Source organism: Nycticebus coucang, chromosome 20, assembly GCF_027406575.1.
Source record: "Nycticebus coucang isolate mNycCou1 chromosome 20, mNycCou1.pri, whole genome shotgun sequence".
Lineage (NCBI taxonomy): Eukaryota > Metazoa > Chordata > Mammalia > Primates > Lorisidae > Nycticebus > Nycticebus coucang.
In genome coordinates this window covers 57286788-57308594 of record NC_069799.1, presented here as the reverse complement: position 1 = coordinate 57308594, position 21807 = coordinate 57286788, and the positions used below count along the sequence as shown (strand labels likewise).

The 21807-nt window shown below is 34.9% G+C and overlaps 1 protein-coding gene across 6 annotated transcripts in view; it reads right to left on the bottom strand.

Moving 5' to 3' along the window:
* MINDY3 (MINDY lysine 48 deubiquitinase 3) overlaps positions 1-21807 on the bottom strand; it is a 68948-nt gene that overhangs the window by 29097 nt on the left and 18044 nt on the right. For 5 of the 6 annotated variants that reach the window (XR_008376178.1, XM_053572186.1, XM_053572187.1 and 2 more), the window contains 6 exons: positions 18778-18829; positions 17755-17869; positions 15131-15204; positions 14013-14092; positions 8897-8967; positions 4014-4094 (listed from right to left, as the gene is read on the bottom strand). Coding sequence is in view for 5 of the 6 variants with exons in the window: in XM_053572186.1 (XP_053428161.1) it covers positions 4014-4094; positions 8897-8967; positions 14013-14092; positions 15131-15204; positions 17755-17869; positions 18778-18829 (473 nt within the window). In the remaining variant the exon portion in view is untranslated. The remainder of the gene's footprint in view (positions 1-4013; positions 4095-8896; positions 8968-14012; positions 14093-15130; positions 15205-17754; positions 17870-18777; positions 18830-21807) is intronic. The other variant, XM_053572190.1, reaches the window with a different exon arrangement.

Below are 21807 nucleotides of genomic sequence, written 5' to 3'. Positions count from 1 at the left end.
TAGCCTCAAGGTAGGCTAAGCAGGTAGGTAACAGTTTGTGGTTAAAATTTTACATATTTTTAATAACTCAACTAATTAAAGATGGTTAGAAAATAGAGTATTCTACCCAAACTTTCCAGATTCACTCCAGTGTCCTTTGGGTTGCTGTTCTTATTTTTGAAGATAGGTGTTATAAGTCACATGACAAGTTTTGATTCAAACTGAAAAAACAAATTCTTTAGCCTCCTAATCATTTTCTTTCTGTATTAGATAAGGCACGGAATCTAAATACATGCACAAACCCAAAAATTTACCTAAGATAAATGGATGGGATGACTAAACTGCATTAAAATACAGAAAATTTTGTTACAACATGCTAACTGTGAATTTAATTTTATTCCAAGTCCCATGAATTTTACCCAATAATTAAAGATACATAAAAGGTGAATTTTCTTATAATGATTAGTGCCTATAAAGTATTTTTCCCCTAACATTTTTTTTATTACCTGTGGAGAAATGCAAAAACATTAGAGTTGTTCAATTTTTTTTTTTTTTTTACTGCTGGGGATTCATTGAGGGTACAATAAGCCAGGTTACACTGATTGCATTTGTTAGGTAAAGTCCTACGAGAAAGGGACTCTCACAATTGACCGCAGTGGTCTTCCTAATGTTACACCAAAGAGCACTAATACACAAAAGTAGCCTCCTCTACAGAAGAAATCCTACCTGGGCTCCCAGTAACAGATACCACCAAAAGAAAGCTACAGGCCCCTGCGGGGACAGTTAAATGTTTTGTTTCTCCTTAGCTTTAAATTCAGTTTCTTTATATGGTTTGCATTTCAACAGTACTGTAATGTGTTTTCTTGTGTTCTTACCTGAAAGGAAAACTGCCTTATCACAGGCAAGGTCAAAGGTGATGTTCTGCACACACATACAAAGAGTCCTTTACAACCACAAAAGAGAGCAAAAGGGGGATATGTAGAACTCAGTTGTAATGGATTACCAAGGAAATCAGTCGCTGGCACTCTAAAGATGAAACTAGACGCTACAGGGAGGCTCCGACAACTTTAATACTGAATCAGCACCGCCTCTCCACACTGAGATGCAAATGCACAATAAAAATAAAAAAGGCAAATTTATTTCATCTACCATTTTATACATACTAGTAATATTTTTGAATATATAGTATATTTTTTAATTTAAAGCCTTCATCTTGAATTTGCATTGAAAACTAACTTCCTAATTTCCACTGCAAGGGAAAAATAAGAAAATGATCCAAATAATTTATTCTAATACCCAAATAAAATAAGGAAAACAAAAAAATCAAAGGGGAAAATGATGGTCTGAGGGAAAAAAAGAGAACAAAGGGCCTAATGTTTGGGCACTTAAAGTCTATGCGTATGTATTAATATGAAAAGGCTGCAGGAAAATCATATATTATATAAAACATGTTGCGTAGCCTGGGTTTAACAAGAGGTAGCTTTTCCTTTTGAAATGAATGGAAAACAATCCAAAAAGGCAAATAAATTTAAATACAGATTCTAAAATCTTTAAGCATCTGCTTTTTACAACACACTTCTTTTACCTGTGCAGTAGGTTTCCGCGTTTTCAAACAGCCTCATCTAAAGGGCCATGGTGTGATTTCTGAAGACCCCTAACTACGGGGCATGTGCTCGGCCTACATACACATCTTTGTTCTGCCAAAGCTCAGATGACCTGCTTGGAAAGTTCTCCATCCTACTTAGAGGGAATTGAGTTTCCTTCTTTGAAGAGGTTCATTTAGGTACAGCATTTCAACTCACCCATCTCCTCTCATTAGAAGCTTCTGTGGGAACCCCGCTGCTTGGTGACTCTGCAGTTCCTACAAGGTTCCCGCAGTTAGATTCCATAATATTCCCCCTCAACACCTACCTTAAACTCTCATTTACACAGGCTGGCTGGTAAGCATTTCTCACAGTCAGACTCCCTAAGATACTATGTCAGAGAGTACAGTATCAGTTTTGTGGTATACAGAGACAGAAGTTTGATAAGATTTAAAAAAAAAAAAAAAGAGATAACTTTCTCTATATAAGATAGAAAAGATAATTTATAAAACATGGTAGGCAGACAGTTAACTTTGAAATCTTTAGGAAAAACATTTCTTCATAAAAAAAGACAGTTTTTAAATGCTCAATCTGAAGTTTTGCAACTTATTCATAAAAGTTAATTACTACATTGATTTTCAAATGAAAATGACTTGTGAAAAACATCTTCCAGTCCTATAAAATGTGTTCAATGATTCTCTACAGGTCAGGAAGAGAATTCCAATAAAATTAAAAAGGTAAATTCTGGGTCCCTGGATGTATCAAATATGAAGTGATAACTTTTTTAGTAAATTATTTTTTCATTCAAATTTAAAATCATGAACTTATACTAGAACACTTTAAGAAAAAAACTACTTAATTACTTAAGAGTCCTAAAAGTAAGCTGTTAATCACAAAAGAAAAAACACAACAGTTACTAGGTTATTTCACCAAATGGGAAAAATGACATGATGTATGCTCACACCACGAGAGTAAATCTTAAATACAAGTTATAGTGTGACAATGCTTATTTATAAATACCCATCGACATTGTTTCCTTCCACAACACAGATGTCAAAGTAGAAGCTGGTTCTTCTATTTGCCTTCCACACAGGATATAATACATATTACTAATGTGTGATTTCTTGACTTAGAAATTTCAATTTTCAGTATTTTCAATAATTTATTTGCTCAACAGAAATTCTCTGAGCATCAACACTGTGCCTGGCACTGCTCTAAGTGTTGGGAAACAGAAGAGACAAAAATCCTGCCTCCACAGAGCCCACTACCAGGAGCAACAGATAATACATTAAACAAGCAAGTGGAATACCCCGTATGTGTCCAGTACCTAGAATATATTAAAAACTCCTGCAAGTCAGTAACAAAAACACAAATGAACCATCCAATGGAAAAAATAGGCAAAGGACCTGAAAAGACATTTCTCCAAAGAAGATACACACACAAATGGACCACAAACCCCACAGAAAGAAGGGTGCTGTCAGTCATCAGAGAAACGCAAACCCACACGACCTTGCCCATGTTGTACCCACTAAGATGATGATGGTGATAAGAAAATATCAAGTGTTGGCAAAGACACGGAGAAAGTGGAACCCTTGTGTAGTGTGGTAGGAATGAATATAAAATGGTTCAGCTGCTGTGAATTTGGTAGAATTTACATAATTTATACTTCGTACAAAAACAAACTTACCTTGCCAAATACATGCTTAAAAAGCTCATGGAGTAATTGAGAAAGTGATTAGAACTAAGAAACTGTAAAAATACAATTTTATATTTTCTCCCTTTACTCTTAACACCCAGCAACCTGTCCAGCTTCCAGGAGATGTTTAATGCACATTTGCTGCATAATGACTATGACCATGATGAAGATAACGGTATTTACCGAGCACTTACCACGCACGAGGCGCTGCTGAATAGTTTGTATTTAAGCCCAACACCAATTTTATTAACTATTGTTAACCCCTATTTTAAAGACACAGGAAAAAAGGCTGAGAGATGTTCGAGGCAGTAGCAGGGCCAGCCTTCATAACCACTCAATTTTGAAAAAAATACCATATATGAAGGTTGAGATTTAGAAATATTTTTAGGTTTTTCTTTTTAGGAATATTCATGTAAATTGAGTTTTTTATCCTCTTTACAAAAAGTAATCCAAAACTTTTAAAGTCAGTTGTTTTCTCCGTAATACAAGTGATTTCTAAAAAAAAGAAAAAAATCAAAAGCTACAGCTCTGAAGTCAGAGAAGATAAACTAAATCATGACAGGTTTTGTTGAAATGATTCCAGAATTAGAACAGTATAATAACATGTGTTTTAGTAATAATTTTTGAGATTTTTGGAACAAACCATTTGTTAGTAGTTGAAGTTTGCACAAAGATCCAAACTAAATATGGACTTATATTACTTGTTTGCCTGTGTCATTTCAAATGAACAAACAAAAATTCTGCTATAAGCATACCTTGGCAAAAAACACGGTGAGGTGAGTTTCACTGCCAACAATCCAAATAGGGAATTTTGGAGATTTCAAGTAAGAACCAACCTAGAACAAATGTAGCAAAATAAAACAAATTAAAAATGTTGCTGCCCCTTAAATGTTTGCCCACATATGAGAAATATAACTGAAATGTCTAATTCAATTAATAATGTATAGTGCCAGAGTGCCTTACCCACAGAGATCAAGGGCTCAGCACAAAACCAATGTGATAAAGACTGTCAGTACTGAGCTTTATACTGCACCTTGACATCAGAATAACAGTAATACAAATTTCACACAGCTAGAAACAAGTAGTGTAGCCCTATAAGTCTCCCGCAGGCTTTGCTATAGTGACCACTTCTAGAATCACAGCTTGGCATCTCAAACCCTGAAACTATAAACTTGATGATATTACCTCATAAGGAAAGTAATTATACAGTAACAAGTGAGTAGATTTATGAATAGATAATTAAAGGAAAAAGCTGTGAGAACATCTTTTCCCTCAAACTACGGTGTTACTATAATCTTTTAAGAAACACTTAAGAATATAAAAGAATCCTGTTAATCCGACTCCTTATAAAGAAGGTAAGTTCAAGAAAGAAGGTAAGTTCAAGACTTTGGTATGAACAGTTTTTTTTAAATACATATAGGCTGGTAAGGTGGCTCACACTTGTAATCCCAGCACTCTGGGAGCTCAGGAGTTAAATACCAGCCTGAGCAACAGGAAGACCCTGTCTCTACTGTAAATAGAAAAATTAGCTGGTCTTTGTAGCAGGCACCTACAGTCCCAGCTGTTTAGGAGCTGAGGCAGGAGGATGGCGCTTGACCCCAGGAGTTTGAGGTTGCTGTGAAGTAGGCTGATGCCACTGCACTCTAGCCTGGGGAACAGAGAGAGACTCTGTCTAGAAATGATAATAAAAAATAAAATAAAAGGTATACAAAGCCATACTTACAGGCAACCTTCAAGCTTCTATAGTCTATAAATACTATAGCCAAAAACTTGAGATCATCATTCTGTACGTGCATAATTGAAAAAAAAGAAAGCTTACCACTCAACAAACAAAACAAATTTACAAAATCCATCATCAATTCCCCTTTCTTAGGAGGACAGAAAACTTAACAACTAATCTTATCTGTCAAATTTGCTGAATTTTCTTTTTTCACATAGACTGTCTATAACTGGGAAATTCCAAGTTAAAGTGGTCAGGGCCTAATCTTCTTTGTCAATCGGCCAGCAGCCCCTGCTTCCCCCGCCACCCTGGCCCTGTGGAATTTATTACCACTACAAGGGAAACAGAAAATAGGAATTATTTATATTCGTGGATCTTTGTCCTATGAGGGAAAGGACAGGTTAGATGTGCTAATGTGGTAATGTGAAGCCAAGAGAGTAGGAAGAATAGTCTGGGGACAGAGGAGGAGAATCAAAGAAAGAGAAAGCTCTGACCACAGTTTCAGCACAGAAGGGATTTCAGTGGTGAGCAGTGCATGTCCCTCCATTTAGACATGTGGGGCCTGAAAAATTCACAGGAATCACTTTAGCAAACAGTTTTGACAGTTAATCAAAAAGTTAAAAATACAATCAGCATGTGCCGAAGCAATTTCACTCCTGGGTATACACAAAGAAATGAAAACATATGTTTACAAAAAACTTGTACATGGTGTTCATAGAAGCATTCTTTATACAGCTAAAAAGCAGAAAAAATCCAAACATCCACCAAAGGATGAATAGATCAACGAAACTGGTATTACAACATGCAACAGAATATTATTTGATCATAAAAAGGAATGAAGTTCTAATACCTGTTAAGACACAGATGAACACTAAAAACATTATGCTAAGTGAAAGAAGACAGAAACAAAAGGCTACATATTGTTAAGATTCCATTTGTATGAAAAGTCCAGATAAGGCAAAACCAGAGACAGACAGTGGCTGCCCAGGGGTGGGGAGGACGGGAAAGCACCTGCCAATGGCTTTACAGGTCTTTCTGTGGGTGAGAAAAACATTCTGGAATTAGGGTCTGCACAGCCTTGTGAATATAGTAAAAACACTGAATTGAATACTTTAGAACTGTGAATTTTATGGCACCTGAGTTATAAAGCTAGTTTTAAACAAGTGCAGAGTCAAAAGCAACCACACTCCTCCTTCTTCTTTGCTATGTGTGGAGGGTGGAGGAGGGTAGGGCATGTGCCAGTAAGAGCCTTTCACCTCACTGGTACTAATGACCCCATATGGTCCACATGATGTGCTAAATGTTAATTTCATTTTTAAAGGGCAATTGGCTACACTATCAAAGAATGAGAGGATGTTCAGATTTACAAAATTAATACAAGCACAATTATTTCCTTAATGCATCTGGTAAAAATCAAAAATAAAATGTACATAGAATTTGAGAAGTTTTATATACAGATGAATACCACGGGGTAATATAGTTTTATAAAAAAGGCAGCCTTGACTCAGTTTTTTGTTTTTTTGGTTTGTGTGTTTTGTTTTTCTTTTTGAGACAGAGTCTCACTCTATTGAGTAAGCTACAGTGCCATGGTCTCAGCCTAGCTTGCAGCAACCTGAAATTTCTGGGCTCAAGTGATCCTCCTGCCTCAGCCTCCTGAGTAGCTGGGACTACAGGAATGCACTACCACCCTCAGCTACTTTTTCTATTTTTTAGTAAAGACAAAGTTTCACTCTTGCTCAGGCTGGTCTCAAACTCCTGAGCTCAAGGGATCCTCACTCCTTGGCCTTCCACAGTACTGGGATTACAGGCGTGAGCCACTGTGTCCAGCCTTGACTCAGTTTTAAAGCCTTAGGTAGAGGCCAGTTTCCCTTACAAAGACAACTGATCAAGTTTACACCCCACCCACTTCCTTTGTAGGTCTCCTACACTCCAGGTATCACCCTAACTGCCCTAGAGTCAGGTACCAGACAACTAAGGACTGCCCCTAAACCCCAGAGGCCACTAAAATTCTACAAATTAGCTAACCCACAGGGATCCCAGGAAACCTACTAAGCCCATCCCACCTGCCACACATAAGCTGCTGTGACTGCTCTAGCTGCTGCTACCCTAGAGGACCCAGATGCCAATCCCTGCGTGAGTCTGCCTAGCAGCCCTCTCCTATTTCAAATTGTAAGGAACAGAGTTCGACCTTTCTGCTATCCAAATATTGGTGTGTTGTGCTGTACCATTAAAAGAATCTTTAAACAGTATTTTGAAAGTATCATTAACTGCTAGATTCTAGACCATGAGAACAATGTGTAAATAGAAAAATATGCAGCAGCTACTGATCTCCCACTAAGATCCTGAGGGGAAAACAATACATTCCTCTGTTATACCTAACACTTAGAGAAAGGCTAGGCACAGGCTTAGAAAACTTTATAACAAGTATTTATTGAGCACCTATGTGTACCCAGAAAGACCATGGCTCTGCTTTCAAAGAGGGAAGACAAGAGAAAAACAAATGCAAGATTTTAAAAAGACAAGTAGACAGAGTCCTTACAGAATAATTACACCTACAAAATATTGTAAAAAAGTAAATGAGATCTTGGTCAAGGAAAATCTCTGAAGCACAATCTGACGTGTGAACTGAAAGGGAGCGGGAGCTATCTGTGTGAAGAGATGAAGTACTCCAGGCAGAAAGGACAGCAAGTACCAAGGCATAGTGGCTGGAAAGGGCTGGGCACGTTGCGGACAGTGACAGGACACTGGTGCCACCAGGGCACAGCAGTGCAGAGAGCAATGCACCCGGGGGGATGGGACCCGGACCACGAGGATCTTCCAGGACACGGGAAATACTTTCAAACGTCAGATCTCCACTCCCTGGCCTCCTGCAAAACACACATGTGCACAGACAACTCTTCGAGGACCTAGGAACGTGTGTGTATGTGTGTGTTAGGAGAAGGGGACACAGTTTGATTCTCTGATGGCCAGGCTATCTCAGAACAGTTTTTACACATACAACTGGAAGTCACTGAAAAATAGGAGTTTCTACCATGTAACAATATGATCAGTACTAACATAAGGGCAGGATCAATCCTGTTTGGTTATCACAGCCACATCACATCACTTTCATGTTATCATGAGAGAGAAATGATGTCTAACCAAAAAAATTAAAAAAAAAAAAAGAAAGAGGACAAGGCAGTGTTGCTGTTACTAAAAATAATCAGTCAGCACCTCCAGGACTACACCCACTGCCGTGGAGCTATCATTCTATAGTGAAAATGAAAATGAAATCTGCTGCTTTCTTTCTCCAAAGTCATGATATCTTATTAAGTACAGTCAGATTTAACATAAAAAACTATTTGGAATGCTCGATGGTTATTTCAGATCGTATAGGAAGATAAATAAATAAACAGCAATAAATGGAAGCTGAATGGCAATTCCTCACCCTAGTACACACGTGAAAGAGCTTAATGTTGTAAAAGGCTTGCATTTTTTCTTACTGTAAAATCATTTTTCAGATGGAATAATGAAAGAATTTCAGGCATTTAGCAAATTCTCTTCCTTTGCCTGATAAAGTATTACCAGTTACTTCAGTGAAGCATTCTCTTTGTTAATGAAGAAACAGTGCTTTCTTCCTCCTCAGTTCATATTTATAATCAATAAGGTCTCTATTTTTATATATTATTTTGTACTGGGCTCTGCCCCTCACCCCACTCTCCCACAATGGACCCAGCACAGGAACTTGGCATGATCACCCAGTTGAACCATCCTCAATAACCCTGGTCAGTTTAGGGTGGGAGCACAGGAAGCAACTGAAGAGACCGGTATATACTAATAGTCATAAACTAAACATGCTGTCATAGGATATAAAAATAACATCCACAATAGTGGACATGTAAATAAAAACCATTCAAAGTACCTTAAAAATCAATTTACCTTACAGTATCTTAAAGCTTCCATTAATGTTAAGAATCCTACATCTGCTTGTTCATTTATACCAAGAAGTTCTGCAAAAAAAAATAAATAAAATAAACTTAGCATTCTATTAGCATACATAAATCTGAAAAGTACTTCTATGTGTATGTATCTATAAACACGCATATTTATATCAAACATGCTTTACCCCAAATCATACTTCAAAACTTACCACGTTTATCGTTAAATCATATCAAGTCATCATCACAGTACTACTTCTTATAAGATACCATTACATTAGGTTTGTGGTGGGTAAATATGACATTTCAGATGTATATTAAATGTATTTATAAAACTTTGTATTCAAAATTAACTTTTTAATGAAGGAATTTCTTCCTTAAAATTCAGAGAATTACTGGCAAAAATAAAAGAACAACAACACACTTATTAATGCCCACGCAAAAGGTCTAACTTGAATTGACTTTGGAAAAACAAATGATAGCATAGGGTAGCAGTGATGCTATTTGCGTTATACTTAAAACATGGATATTTAATGCTATCCCTCTCTCCTGTAAATAATTAAAGGCAGTGTGATTACGACTGGGGAAACAATACTCTCTGCCTTACAAAGGCTAAGAGTTTACCAAGGGAGACAGATGAAAAAGTGTACTCTCTCTATATATATGTATACACAAACACACAGGTATGAGAGTATCTGCTTACAGTGTTAAGGAAAGCTTACAGAGCTGGTGACACTTAAGTTGAATCCTGGGGCATCTTCAAGTATGCAAGAGTTTTCCAGGACAAAAAGAGAATGAAAAGAATACTCAAAACAGACAAAACAAAGAAGAGGTATGAAAAATCAGTGTCAGGAGTAAAGAATTTGTCAAAGTTCCCTTTGATGTTTCTAGACCAGGCATCTGATAAATAGTGATTAAAAGAAAGAATTAAGAAGTAGGTTCTAGAGCCATATGAAGAGAGAACACAAGCCTGGTTTTAGAGAAGCCAAGATTGAGGTGCCTTTAGTCTAGGCTAGAGAAGGCAGGCTCGGGAACAGACGAGAAAGGTCAAAGTTGGACACAGAGATTTGGAAATCCGCAACACAGAGATGCGAGTTAAGGCCATAGTTGTGGATAAGACAAAACACAGAGAATGAAAAGAGAAGAGATTATTTCACAACAGAGATGAGACTATGATAGTAATGAAGTCTTTTTATGCCTTTAGCTAAAATATATTGAGTAGAACTACAATAATATATTTAGGTCCACACACATATCTAAAAAGCACTTTTCTCCGAGTAAAAATTACATCTACTGTAACCACAATGTATATATAATTTTCTACCCTGTTTGACATCTGGTGATGTTTTGTCCATTTTTCTATTAGGATATATTTTCTTAACAATGAACATGATGAGAATACTAACTCAGTCATTCTGTTTGTAAATATTTTACTGTGTATTCTTAGGTATATCTAGATGGTATAAATCAAGAGCTGGTAATTTCACACTTGTAAATCCCAAATTAATAGAAGACACGTATTTTGTATTTCATTACTAGCTTCTTATAGGCAAGTAGGGGTACAGAAATGGTTCTTAAATTATGCATTAGGACTCTTCGGGGTCCACAGGATCCTTTCAGAGATGATGAAAGATGAAAATGGCTTTTTTTTTTTTTGAGACAGAGTCTCACTATTTGGCCCTCTGTAAAGTGCTGTTACGTCACAGCTCACAGCAACCTCAAACTCTTGGGCTTAAGCGATTCTCTTGCCTCAGCCTCCCAAGTAGCTGGGACTACAGGTGCCTGCCACAATGCCTGGCCATTTTTTGGTTGCAGTTGTTTAGTTGTCCTGGACCGGGTTTGAACCTGCCACCCTTGGTGTATGTGTTTGGCACCATAACCACTGTATTACGGTCACCAAGCTGAAAATGGCTTTCATAAAATGACATTAATTGCCTCTTTTACTCCCTTCTGAGTGTAGAGTGGAGTTTTACAGAGGTTAAGTGATGTTACACTGCAACAGTCTGAATTCATAAGCAGATATGGACACCCAGCTGTCTACTAATAAATTAGGCATTAAAGGGATCTCTTAAAAATGTAAAACCATGTAACTCTCTTTAATTTGGGGGGGGGATTTGGGAATACTTTTTTATAAAAAATGTTTATATTAACAAGTAAATGGGCACATTATTATTTATTTTATTGTTTATTTGTACAAATTTAAGGAGCACATTAGAAATGTTGCTATATGCATATAATGCATAGTGATCAAGTCAGGGTACTCATGGTGTCCGCCACCTGAATACATTTTTATTAAGCATGTCACCCCACTCTATCCAACTCTACATTATTCCTTTTATCTCAGTGCATTTTTGGACTCTTTAAGCCCCTTCTCATAATCTTATCCCCTGCCACTCATCCGTCCCAATCTGTTATCTAGCTTTCCAATCTTGACCTCCCCATGATTTTTTTAGTTCCCACATGTTAAGTGAGAACATGTGACATTCGGTTTTACTCTTTTTCCATCATATATGAGAGCTATCTGGAAAATATCCAGCCATGAATATGAAAAAATAGAGAGATACAAGGCTAGACACTTTTCAGACAACCCTCATATATATAAATTTTCTTTATCCGTCCATCCATTAATGAACACTTAGACTGATCCATACCTTTGCTACTGTGAATAGTGCTGCAATAAACATGTGAGTGCAGGTATCCCTTTGATACACTGATTTCTTTTCCTTTCAGTAAATACCTGCTAGTGGGATTGCTGGATCGAACGGCAGTTCTACTTTTAGAACTGCTCACTGGAGCACTTTGGATTTTTAGTTTTTTGAGAAATCTCTAGTGTTTGCCCTAAAGGTTATTCTAATTTACATTCCTACCAAAACTGTGCAAGAGCGCCCTTTTCTCTCCATCCTTGTCAACATGTATTTTTTTTTTTTTTTTTTGTCTTTTTACTAACAGGCTTTCTGACCAGGGTAAGACAATACCTCCCTGTGGTTTTAATTTGCATTTCTGATGAATAGTGATGTTGAGCATTTTTTTATACCTATTGTTATTTTGAAGTGAATGAATACATATTTTAAAACTTCTCACTCAATCTCAAACATGAAAAATATTAGTCATTACTTGCTTATTATTCATATAAGTAAAATCTCCAGGATCCTCAATTTTTAAAAATGTAAAGGGCATAAAATTAAAAAATCTGAAAATCTTAGAAATGGATTCTTTACAGCTTTGTAAACTTTTCTTTCCCTTTTGTTCTGAAAGGTAAGCAGTACTCAATGCTTTCCTATTAAAAGAAGAATACAGATGTTGGGAAACATTTTCGTAATTTCTAAAATCAATTATCACCACCTAGTGTTATGATTAGATATTACAGCATCTATGTCCCTGGAATTCTAAACAATAAGAACATCATGTTACATAACACAGCAAACTAGCTGTTGATAATTCTTGGATAATGAATTATTCAGACTTACTCAGTAATCATGTGCCTAGGCATCTAGTTTAGGTGATAATATTTCAAAATGTATTATACCTACATCCTTAAACAGAATGCATACTTAAAATTTTTATTTTCTTTGGTAAGTTTAAAGTGAATCACTACAAATATTTGCTTCTATGCCAAGGTATAATACAAAAAGGATATGTTATTCTCATATATTATAACTTACAGTGTTTATTTGTATAAGATTTTTTTCAATAAATCTCAGAAAAGTCTATTTACAGATTGAGCATCCCTAATCTGAAAATATAAACTCCAGGTGCAAAATCTGAAAAATTTTGAAAGCCAACATGATGTTCAAAGGAAATGCTCCCTGGAGCACTCTGGATTTCAGATTTTCAGATGAGGTATGATGAACCAAGTACAGAGAAATGCAAAAAGTCCAAAAAAAAAAAACCCCAAACCCCAAAATCTCAAAATATTTCTGGTCCCAAGAATTTTGGATAAGAAACACTCAACAGTAAGAGGTACACAGTAAGTATTCAACAGAAGTTGAATGAGTAAAATGAATTTAGACTGACCCAGATATAAACTGAAGGAAATTTTATTCAGTTTTTAATCAGCTCTCCTTAAATAAATGGATTGGACCAAACTGATTTCAAACTTCCTAGAAACATATGAAGTTACAGGAAAGAAGCAATGGAGACCAGAAATAAAAGTAACAGTGGAGGGGCTGGTAATTTAAAAGTTTCAAATGACATTAAATTTGTCCAGCATTTTGAATGAAATTATGCACACTGAAAGCAATATAAAAAAAACGACTAGATTATCAAAGCAAATTATTTCAAATCATAATACTTTCTAAATTCTTCTCAATTTTAAGCAAAGACTGCAGCAGCGTTTCTGGATAAGTATGTACTATGTTTACATATACTAAGAGATTTATGTATTACTTTCTCTAAAAAAGCTAGTCCTACAATCCCAGCTTTATTCCAGACAGAATGGGAATAAATGGCTTAGTAACTGACTACATGAAGTCACACAGTTTGGATTAAAACCCAAGGCTGCCTGGCTCCAAAAATCTATGCTCTTGGGCGGTGCCTGTGGCTCAGTTGGTAAGGCGCCGGCCCCATATACCGAGGGTGGAGGGTTCAAACCCGGCCGCGGCTGAACTGCAACAAAAAAATAGCTGGGCGTTGTGGCGGGCACCTGTAGTCCCAGCTACTCGGGAGGCTGAGGCAAGAGAATCACTTAAACCCAGGAGATGGAGGTTGCTGTGAGCTGTGTGATGCCATGGCACCCTACCGAGGGCCATAAAGTGAGACTCTGTCTCTACAAAAAAAAAAAAAAAAAAGAAAAATCTATGCTCTTAATTTTTATTTTCTTTTTCTTTCTTTCTTTTTTTATTGTTGGGGATGTATTGAGGGTACACTGATTGCTTTTGTTAGATAAGGCCCTTTTTATAATTTGGAGAAACTAGAATCCTATGTGCTCAATTCTGATATGAGGATGATTATGCTCTTAATGTGAAGAATGCACTGGGAACTATAAAGAATTCTTCTATTGGAAAGCATTAATCAACCACCGAGTAATGTAGAGCCATTAAATAGATGAATAACCACCAATGATACTTTATTGAAATATTAATCATAAAAGAGGTAAACACAACAAAGAATATACTCACTCATTCCTGAGCATTCTCTGTCACCATCCCAGACATTAGAAACAGCCTGTCCCGTCAGTAGGAGGTTAATTAAACTTTGGCTTTTAAAATTAAATTAAAAAGCAATTATAACATAATTATACAAGTTTCAAATAAAATAATTCCTATGTAAAATATGATTTAATGATTTTTACATTAAATTATGTTAAGATACAAAGTTAAGGAAACTTTATACACTCAGCCTTGCTAAATAAACGTATCATCAAAATAGTACCTATTGTGCATAGTCATATAAATTTTAACAATTTTATCTAAGATCTAACATTTAAATGGATAAAAAATTAAGGATACTTAGACTTTTAATTGATATTAATAATAATCTTTTCAAATATATAATTATTAATCATTAATATTTTGTCTTTGATGACAGATACATGAGGAAAAAAGGTCTTAAAATAATGATTCATGTATTAGAGTGAGGTAACTATCACTGTTCCATTGACTTTGATACAAATATAAAAACTATGTGGGGCGACCTGAGTAAGTTCCCACCTATTGAGCACAATGTAGGGTACACGGCACATTTCCTGGGTGAAGGACTCAACTACAGCTCAGACTTTGAACTTTACCTGACAAACACAAATAATGTAACCTATTGGTATGTACCTTTGCATAAACAAAAATAAATATATATATATATACACACACACATATAATAACTACAAAAGGCTTGAGAGGGAGGGTGGTCCTAGGAGAAAATGGAGAATTTTTTTCATCCTATGCAGAAAAACATATATAATATTACATATTGGTAAGGACACACTTATTTCTATGTCAAAGGAGTACATTTCATCTTTTAAAAAATGGCATAACTAAAACAAAGCAGAATTTGTTAAAATACCTCTCCAATGTTATCTGAAAATATTCAACACAATAAATACAATATATACATAAACCTAAGCTGGAATTAACATTTCATAGCTAAAGCAAACAATCATAAAACACCAGACTGCTCAGCTCAAATCTATACTTTATGCTGTCAACACTATCGACAAGCAAAATCACCTGACTCAGTCATATTTTATCTTAAGTTCCCACAAATTAACAGTCCACAGAAGGAGATAACAGATTTTAATTACCTGCCATGTCCATACACAGGATCTATCAAAGGTTCACTTGCATCTTCAATTTCATTTTTTATGTTTTCAATGCCCTAAAGAAAGCAAGAATTTCACCAGCTTATTTTAAAGGTAGTGAAAATTATGACAGCTTAAAAACTGAACACTATAAATTAATGAAATACATTTAAGTAACTTTTTTCCCAAAGAATTACCCAGATTTTAAGTGGGGGTACCTCTGAGATGATAACTGCAAAAAAGGAGTTCTTCAACAATCTTTTTTTTTTTTAACTGGGGTCTACATAAAGAACACAAATGGGTAAAAAGATCTAATGTTGGTTAAAGTAATTGAAAGAGATAATATTTAACTTTCAAGAGAAGAAGGGAGCAAATTATTTCATGGAAAAGTTAACATTAATTTAACTTTGGGCTAAATCAAAATGTAACATACCTAATAAAGCAACTGATTTTTTTTTTCAGGTCATGTAAAAAATATACTAGACATCACACATACAGGTACTGACAGATACAAATTTAAATGCACAAAAGATGTAACTGGCAAATAAAATGGAAGGTTTGCTTCCGATTATGCTTTCTTACAAATATTTGTAATTAAATGTGTACTGACAAAATGAAATATAATTAGGAGTGCGGGAACCTTCTTATTTTCCTGATAATTTTTAATCCTCCTGAAAAACATCCAACTTCCAAAAGTTCCTAGATACTGGATAAGTACAAAAAGACCTGCGTATTTTAATCTCATCAACTCCAAAATGACAAAGATAAACTGCCATTCTTTGTGCTATTACCCTACTTTGACCCTTGGTTCTAACATATAGGCCATTTCTACCATTATTAAAGATTAAATAGAACTTTAACCAACCATCACAATATTAAATGATTGCCTAAATATCGTAGTGGGAAGCAAAAAGGCTGGATTATTGCACTTGTCATCCTTGTGAACACCACAAAGCAGACGAGTGAGGAGGAACTAGGGAGGAGCAGTGTCAGTTCACAGACCAGCAAGGGAAGAACAACTAGCGTGATAATACACTGGCTGTAAAGAGTAAGAGACAAAGGAGGTATCAAATGTTTTGGGCATCAAAACCTAGGGAAATAATCAACTGTCAAGAGCTCATAAAAATCCTCTCGTCTTAAGATACCCACCATTATTGCTAGTCCCAACCTCTACATAACTACCAGCTACTTTTGGTCCTTTTCCTTATCTGTTTCGGTTTATTTCTCTCATTGTTTACTTATCTAAATATGTTCCCCTTCTCTTTCATTTCCTGATCACTTACCAGTTTTGGTTTCACCTATTTTGATACCCACTTTCCCAGTTTTCTTGACTTGAGTCTTATATTCCACATGCTAACTCCCTCCATCACAACTCTTATCCCAATTTAAAGCATGTTATCAACAAAAAGATCTTGTTATTCCCTTGTTTAACACTTCTACTGTGTTCTAATTTTGAGCAGATGAAGTCTAAAGTGTTTTGAATTTTGCGCAGTATGAAGGGACCTCCTGTTCTGAGCTTTCCTCGCGTAAGCGCCTCGTCTCACCTCCCACAGCTGCCCACCAAGTCATTGCGTTGCAGTAACGCTGAACTACTTACGCAGCTCCCCAAATCTGCGTCGTATCCTCATCTCTTACGCTTTTCTACTTGCTCTGCCCCCTGCTTAGAACATTTCCCTGTGCTTTTCCATAGAGAAAACTTTCACTTTTGCTTCAAGTCCTTACATCAAATGGTCGCTATCCCTTGGTTCCACCAGTAAACTCAGGCACTCCTTCTACTTTCTCACCATGCTTTGTAATGTAAAGACCAACATCAAAAAAAACACTGCCATAATGGATTTACTACAGCTTTTTTTTAAACAATAGAAACGATTAAAAAAAGTGCATTCTATATTATAAGTACAAACTCTAGCATAAAGTCACTGTTCAATAAACATTTGTCAAGTTTAAAGAAGTTTGATTTTAGATGTGTAGATGTAGCAGGATATGAAACTGAGACTAAGAGATTAGTGAAGACATGAGAATGACTTTTGGGGGAAAAGGTTAGGTCTGGAAGTGTATATACTAGAATCAGCCCCATTAAGGTAAGTTGAGGGAATGAAATATCCATAAAAGAAAAGGCATAAAGGACCCAGGTAATAAAATTTCTGAGATACACAAATTTAGAGGGGGAGAGAAAAGAAAAGGAGATAACAGGTAAAAGAGGAAACTAAGCCATCAAAGAAAGTAAAACAAAAAAGAATCATGAGACATAATAGGAGGACAACTAGCATAGTGATCTATCAGAAAAATCAAGGAAGGGGTTGGGGGCACAGAAGGTGCTTCCAGAAAGGGCAAAGGGGTCAAGTACTGTAAAGTACTAGGATCAAAGGAAATAAAATTCAGAAGAACAACATTTCATAATCAAAGCATTCCTGACAACCTCCATAGTCCAGAAGAACAGAGGTGAAAGCAAGTTTGAAAGTGGTTAATAAGGGGTGGTGAGGAAACAAATTAATTTCTTATTATCACCATAAAAGATTTTTATACCGAGATTCAGAAACAGCATTAGGCATAAAATTACTCATCAAAGCAGGAAAAACAGTACTAAACTAAACTAATAAAAGACAGAAGCAGCATCTTAAACAAACCTTTGTCAGCAGCACAGAATACAGAAAAAGTAATACTCCAAATTTGTTTCCCCACATTGAATACTGGTCCAAGACAGCATCTTTTAATTCTGATAAATTTCTGAATGATCTTTTTCTAAGGGAAAAAAAGAATCATGCATTGGTATTATGATGAGATCGACTACATATAAATGGGAAAATTTTTATGTTTTCTTATAAAACATACAAACAGGAAATCTTTGTAAGCTTCTCAAAATTTCAAATACAAATTTAAGCCATCATAAGCAAAACATTTCTAACTATCACTACATACAACTTATAACACTAAGGTAGAATGCCTACTTAGCAGGGAACCTCTTCATCTCTTAAGCAAACTGACATTAATAAATTTTTCAATAATACAAATTTATTTTAAGAATAGAGTGGCCCTCTTGTAAGAGAGATTAAGAACAAAGAAAACTTCATTTTTTAAAGCCTGGGAATTATTTCACAAATATTTGAATGCTAAAGGCTAAGTTACACAATTGCGGCTTCTTTTAAAAAATTTAATGTTAAATTTCAAACCAAATGCCATCTATAATTCCATCAACATAGCCATCCTTACCTTTTATTTTGTAATGAAAAATTTCAATGCTTTAATGAAAATATAAGCCCTCAATAAAAAAAAAAAAAAATCACCAAAAGGATTTTCAGCAAATAAAAATTCTAACATTTAGCCCAGTACAAATTTTTATATCCATTCAGGACAGAGAAACATTAAAATAAAACGATTTATTTTTCTTACTGTGATAATGAAAAAGCTTTAATTTTTTTTTAAGTGTATTTGAGTAGTTAATTAGGAATAAGAAAAATTTAAGTATACATTTACAAATTATTCTTTTTTTTTAATTTGAAGGCAAATGAATCTTCAAGCGATGGATTCAAAATTAATGTTTAAATAGCGCAGTACTATACAAAACTTAACACCCTTTCCATAGTATGAACAGACTTAAAATGGCAATGTGTCCACAAGGTAAGTATTTTAAATGTTCCGATGTTACTTACTGAATCAATGCATGAAATCGCTCAAAGCCAAGCTCTTCGACAGCCAAGGCAGCTATACATAAAAGACACTTTTCAGCACTACACATGGCAAATAAATGACACAAGATACACACAGCAGGCTGTAAATACTTTCAAGCAATCAAAACTTTCTCTATTTCCTTACTCCCTTAAAATTCTCAGTTTATGTTCAACTTTACTACAATACGAATTTGTTTCAACATCTTAGTTACCAATATTATAACTAAAATGGATATAATACTGAGAATGTCGAAGGGTGATTCAATTATAAAACATTTCAATTCAGTTATGTTAGGATAGTTTATAAAATGTAAGAATTATTGATAATCAGTATGTCACACAACATTATAACGTGTCCTACACTTTGAAATAAGCTTTCAGTTTATAGATCTAAGTGAAATCATCATAATCAATATCTTTATAACATAAAAGCCTTAGAGTTATTGCTTAATTCTCAAATGTTTATAAATAGGCATAACACTTTGAAAATACACAGGTTCAATGACAGTTGTAAGTCTGTTTCCTCATTTATTGGTGTAACTTAAGAAATTTTCAGTAATTTACTTGGATTGTTTATTTAGTACAATTTAGTATAGTAAATTTAATATAGTGAATTTAAAAAATCGAAAGAAATCAAGGAAAGCATTTTGATCAAAGGTAATACTTAGTGAACACTTACTAGGTGCCAAACCCTTTACAAAATGCTATACAAGTCTGACTTCATCCAATGTTCAAAACCACCCCTTTACCTCTATTTCACATAAATGGAAAGAAACTGAGGCCCAGAGAAAAAAAGACTGCCAAGAGCACATGTTATAAACAGGGTTGAAACCTGAAGCCAGACAGTCTTGGCTCCAAGAAGAGAAAGTCTTTAAAGACAACACATATGAATCGTGAATCAAAATGCCTACTTTAACTTATCACAATGTGAACAATTTCACATATACTTTATAAAAAATTTTAGCACTTTCAAATATAAATTTTCACTACTGAGTTAAGGAAACTGATTCATTATAATTTCAAAATTAAAAATATTTATAATTTAAAATGTCACATTATGCTAGCTTTTCAAAGACCAATTTTCAAGGGTTTAAAATCTTTAGACATCCAAATGAATTAATTTAAATCTCTTTTGGTTTATGTAGGCAACAAACTGAAATTGAACCCGAGTATTCACTTTTGCGAACAAGTGTGCATTACCAACAAGCCAAACAATACACACCACGCAAGCCAATGAAGTTAATGTTTGTACAGAAGGTCATATTAACAAGAGGGGAAAACACTTCACATTTAAAATTTCAAGCTAAAAATAAATTCTGCCTAATCTTTTCTAAGCTGTACTAAATGTTCTGTAGTGTTAGATCGATTAATCCGGTCATTTTACTGGGTAAACTATGAACGGGGACATAAAGATAATAATTTAGAGAAAAGAGGGAAGCAAAATAAAAAGCTTAGCAGGCAGGGATGGTGGAAAAATATAAAACACAAGGAAAAGAACATAGCTGGGAATAAAGGAAGAACAGGTAAGATACATTGTTATATGGAATAAAATGTTTAATAAGTTTATTTGTCAATAAGTTAAATTCTCAAATTTTCAGTTAACAGAAGTCTTCAAATGTACACAATATTAAAAAGATCTAAGACATGGTTTTATTTCATGTCAACTTTGAAAATGAAATACAAACTAAACAAGAAAACTATTAAGACAAATTGTTTGGAGAGAAATTCCATGTAATATGCTCGTCTAAGTTACGTACGGCAAAATCAAACCTAATGCGTTATGAGGCCAATTAAACCTATGGCAATGTCACCTATCACGACAGAAATGTACCGCATATTCTTTAGCAAACACACAGTATACTATTATCATACTCATAAAAAATAAAAAGAGCTTCCATGTTAATATAGACGACTGGCTTTAGGTATATATTCCTTAACACACCTATGAAATAGTTCAACTATTCCTCTCTCAAAATGTTAATATCCTAAATAAAACTATTAAAAATGCATACATGCAAACCAGTAAAACCTGGAAAATATTTTAAAGCCAATTTTTTTTTCTTTTTGTGGATTTTGGCCGGGGCTGGGTTTGAACCCGCCACCTCCGGCATATGGGACCGGCACCCTACTCCTTGAGCCACAGGCGCCACCCTTTAAAGCCAATTTTAATGACATTTTGGGCTATCATCCTTGTGAACATTTTCTACTTGTCTTCAAATGTCATTATCAAGTCTTAAAAATATGTTAAATTTTGTTTGATAAGTCTAAAAAGGAAACATCATTCAACAGTTTAAATTTCAAAAAGTATTACTTGCAAATGTACTGCTACTCCAATTGCCAGGCTTAAGGCATTTTAATCAAAGAGGTAGGAGAAAAAAAAAAGACACTGACAACACAGGGACATTTCAGCCCCGGGAGGCAATAGTGCCTTATACATAGATAATTCCATACAGAAAGCAAAATGCATCAGATCACGGGCAATCAAAATGTACTTTCTCAAAATCAGGTGTGTAATTTCTTCAAAAACAATTTCTGTAGAGATGACAGTTAATGGAATGTGTTGTAGATAGAATAAGTCACTTAATCAATATAAGCATTTGGGATTACCAATTACAAAAAACCACCAAGTAACAAGATTACTTCTGAAAAACAAATCAGAAAGGTAACTCTGTTATCCAGCTTCCAAACCAGCAGCTGTCTCCATTTCACTAGTTCACTCTGGTGGTTTTTAGTCGTATTACATAAGAATTTTCAAAGGTTAAAGACCACAGAACATACCACTTTTATGAATAATGAGAAGAACTATTACTTATTTTAAAGGCAAAAATCTTCATGCAAGGTATGAAAAACCTCAGGCATAATTAAAGCTACCTTAAAATAAATATTGAAAAAGGTTAGGAGGAAAAGAAACAACAGGTAATGAAGGAAAATGTCCCCATTTTTGCTCGAGGAAACAACTAAAGATAAATTTTAGAATTTTTCTAATGTTAAAAAACTCTTTTTCCTATACCA